This window comes from Saprolegnia diclina (genome assembly GCF_000281045.1).
Source record: "Saprolegnia diclina VS20 unplaced genomic scaffold supercont1.259, whole genome shotgun sequence".
Classification (NCBI taxonomy): Eukaryota; Oomycota; class Saprolegniomycetes; order Saprolegniales; family Saprolegniaceae; genus Saprolegnia; species Saprolegnia diclina.
In genome coordinates this window covers 1-2,109 of record NW_008246326.1, presented here as the reverse complement: position 1 = coordinate 2,109, position 2,109 = coordinate 1, and the positions used below count along the sequence as shown (strand labels likewise).

General features: G+C 59.4%; 1 protein-coding gene across 1 annotated transcript; it reads left to right on the top strand.

The window, feature by feature from the left end:
- Positions 1-93: 93 nt before the first annotated feature.
- Positions 94-464, top strand: SDRG_17310 (hypothetical protein; the record flags this gene model as incomplete). The annotated part of the gene is made up of 1 exon (XM_008623551.1): positions 94-464. One exon carries the CDS (start codon positions 94-96, stop codon positions 424-426), a length of 333 nt encoding a protein of 110 aa, XP_008621773.1. The 3' UTR covers positions 427-464.
- Positions 465-2,109: the final 1,645 nt, after the last annotated feature.

Sequence of the window (2,109 nt, the reverse complement as noted above, 5' to 3'; positions counted from 1 at the left end):
TGGGTCTCCAAGACCAAGAAGATCGTGGCCAAGCTCGTCAATACGGGCAAAAAGCTCGAGAACGCCAAGATCCAAGTCGTCCTCAACGAGTACATGAAGCTGCCGCTCACGTGTCCGTGGGGCGCGCGGCTGCAGTCGTTCATGGCCGACGTGGCCGAGTGGGAGGCGTCGGGCGCGACGCCTGTGCTCATGCCGACGCTCTCGATCACGCCGCCGAGCTCCCCGGTTGCGACGGCGCCGAAACGCAAGGCTAAGCCCAGCAGTGGGTCCAATCCCAAGCGCGTCAAGTGCGAAGACGACGTCTCGAAGCGGTCCAAGGCCAAGGCCGCCAAGGCCAAAAAGGCTGAGAGCGCCAAGTGCGGCGACGACGATGCACATATGAGCGACGTGGCCGAAGCGCCGCCTCCGCCACCGAGCGCGCCGTAACCATCTGCGTGTAGCGACGACGCGGTCGTGGAAGTGCTCCAAATAATCAAACCTCCGTGTCACCACCACTTGCGCTACTAGTACGTGTATAGTAGACCTCATGACCACAGAGTGAGGACCGCGTAATGGAAGCTCATCACTGCAGTCGCAGCCTAGATTGCAGTCGGTCAATCCCTGCCAGAGCTGGCCGATGGTACCTCTTGGGGTTCGCGTTTGGCACCGGGCTTGGCGTCGGCCACTCGCTTCTTGCCGCTCCTGGTCGTATGGCTTGATCGTCTGCTAACGTTAGTGGGGCTCTACATCCCGCCATCACTTGAGCTCATCGTACAGGACGAGGTCACGGACCTGCGCTGTCGCCGGCGGGGCGGTAGCACATGGAGTGCAGGCCGGCAGTTGCCTTCGGTCCCACGACGCTCTTCCCGTGCATCGGCCGCGCTTCCACCCGGTCGTTCTCCTTGTCCAGCGCGCTATCTCGTCCTTGCTTGTTGTGGCGCCATCGGGAACTGACCAAAGATATGCACTCCAACAATACATATTCCAAATATCGGATTACCGAGGTATGCGGGATTTCCCGCCACATGCGCACGATCCACCGACAACCTTTTTCTCTTTCGACGTGCAACCTGGTACACCCTTGCATGACTTCACCTCCACCTGGAGCCCGATAATTGCTACTAGCAATCGATCAAATCGGGCAACACGACTACGAGCAGGTAGTTGGGGATGCTTGCGATTGCGATATTGGCAGTTCCCAGCGCAGGATCCCATATCCATAGCCTCTACACTGTAGGTGAATGCACTACGAGTGTCATCGATAGTCCATCTGAACAATCGACGTTAGGTTGAGAAGAAGCAATAGCCAGAGCTTCCTAACGCAAAGGCGTTCGTACAAAAGGCTCGGACGCTGCTTTTACCAGTGACCTCATTTTCAAACGTACACTGCTCTACCACGATGATGACGACGCCTGCTTTTACTAGTGACCTCATTTTCAAACGTACACTGCTCTACCACGATGATGACGACGCCCACCCCGATGCTTGGCTTCCTTGCGCTCTACATTCCGCGCACGAGGGCCAAATCCCAGCGCTACCTCGCCGCCGGCTTCCTCATGGCCATGCTCGTCCGCACCCTCGGGATGCGCCGCGTGCTTCTCGGCCTCCGCCCTTTTGCCTACAAGCTCTTGACGGCTGCCAAGTTGGCAGCCGTCATACCCTGCCTTGGCAGTGCCAAGGCAGGGTACGACACGCAGCTTCGTCCGTTGCCTGACAATGTCGAGACCATCCAGACGCTGCAGACGAAAGTCGCCACCCAAGACACGACCATTGCCCACCTCACGACCAACGTCGCCGACCTCCACGAAGCCGCGCGGGTCCAGCGCGTCACTGCTACCGAGATCAGCGCCGACCTCAAGGTCCAAGTACACAATTTGAAGATTCGACTCCACCGCACGACCGAGTGCGCGGCCCAAAGTACCAAGGCGCTGCAGACCGTCGTCGCCTCCAAAGACGCAACGCTTGCCGCCAGAGACAATGTGATCACCGAGCTCCGAGCCCAAGTCGCTGCGCTGCACGAAGCCGCTCGGGTCCAGCGTGTGACGGCTACAACCATCAGCGCCGACCTCAAGGTCGAGCTCCACAATACCAAGATCCAGCTGCACCGCACCGAGGAGCGCGCGCGGCGCG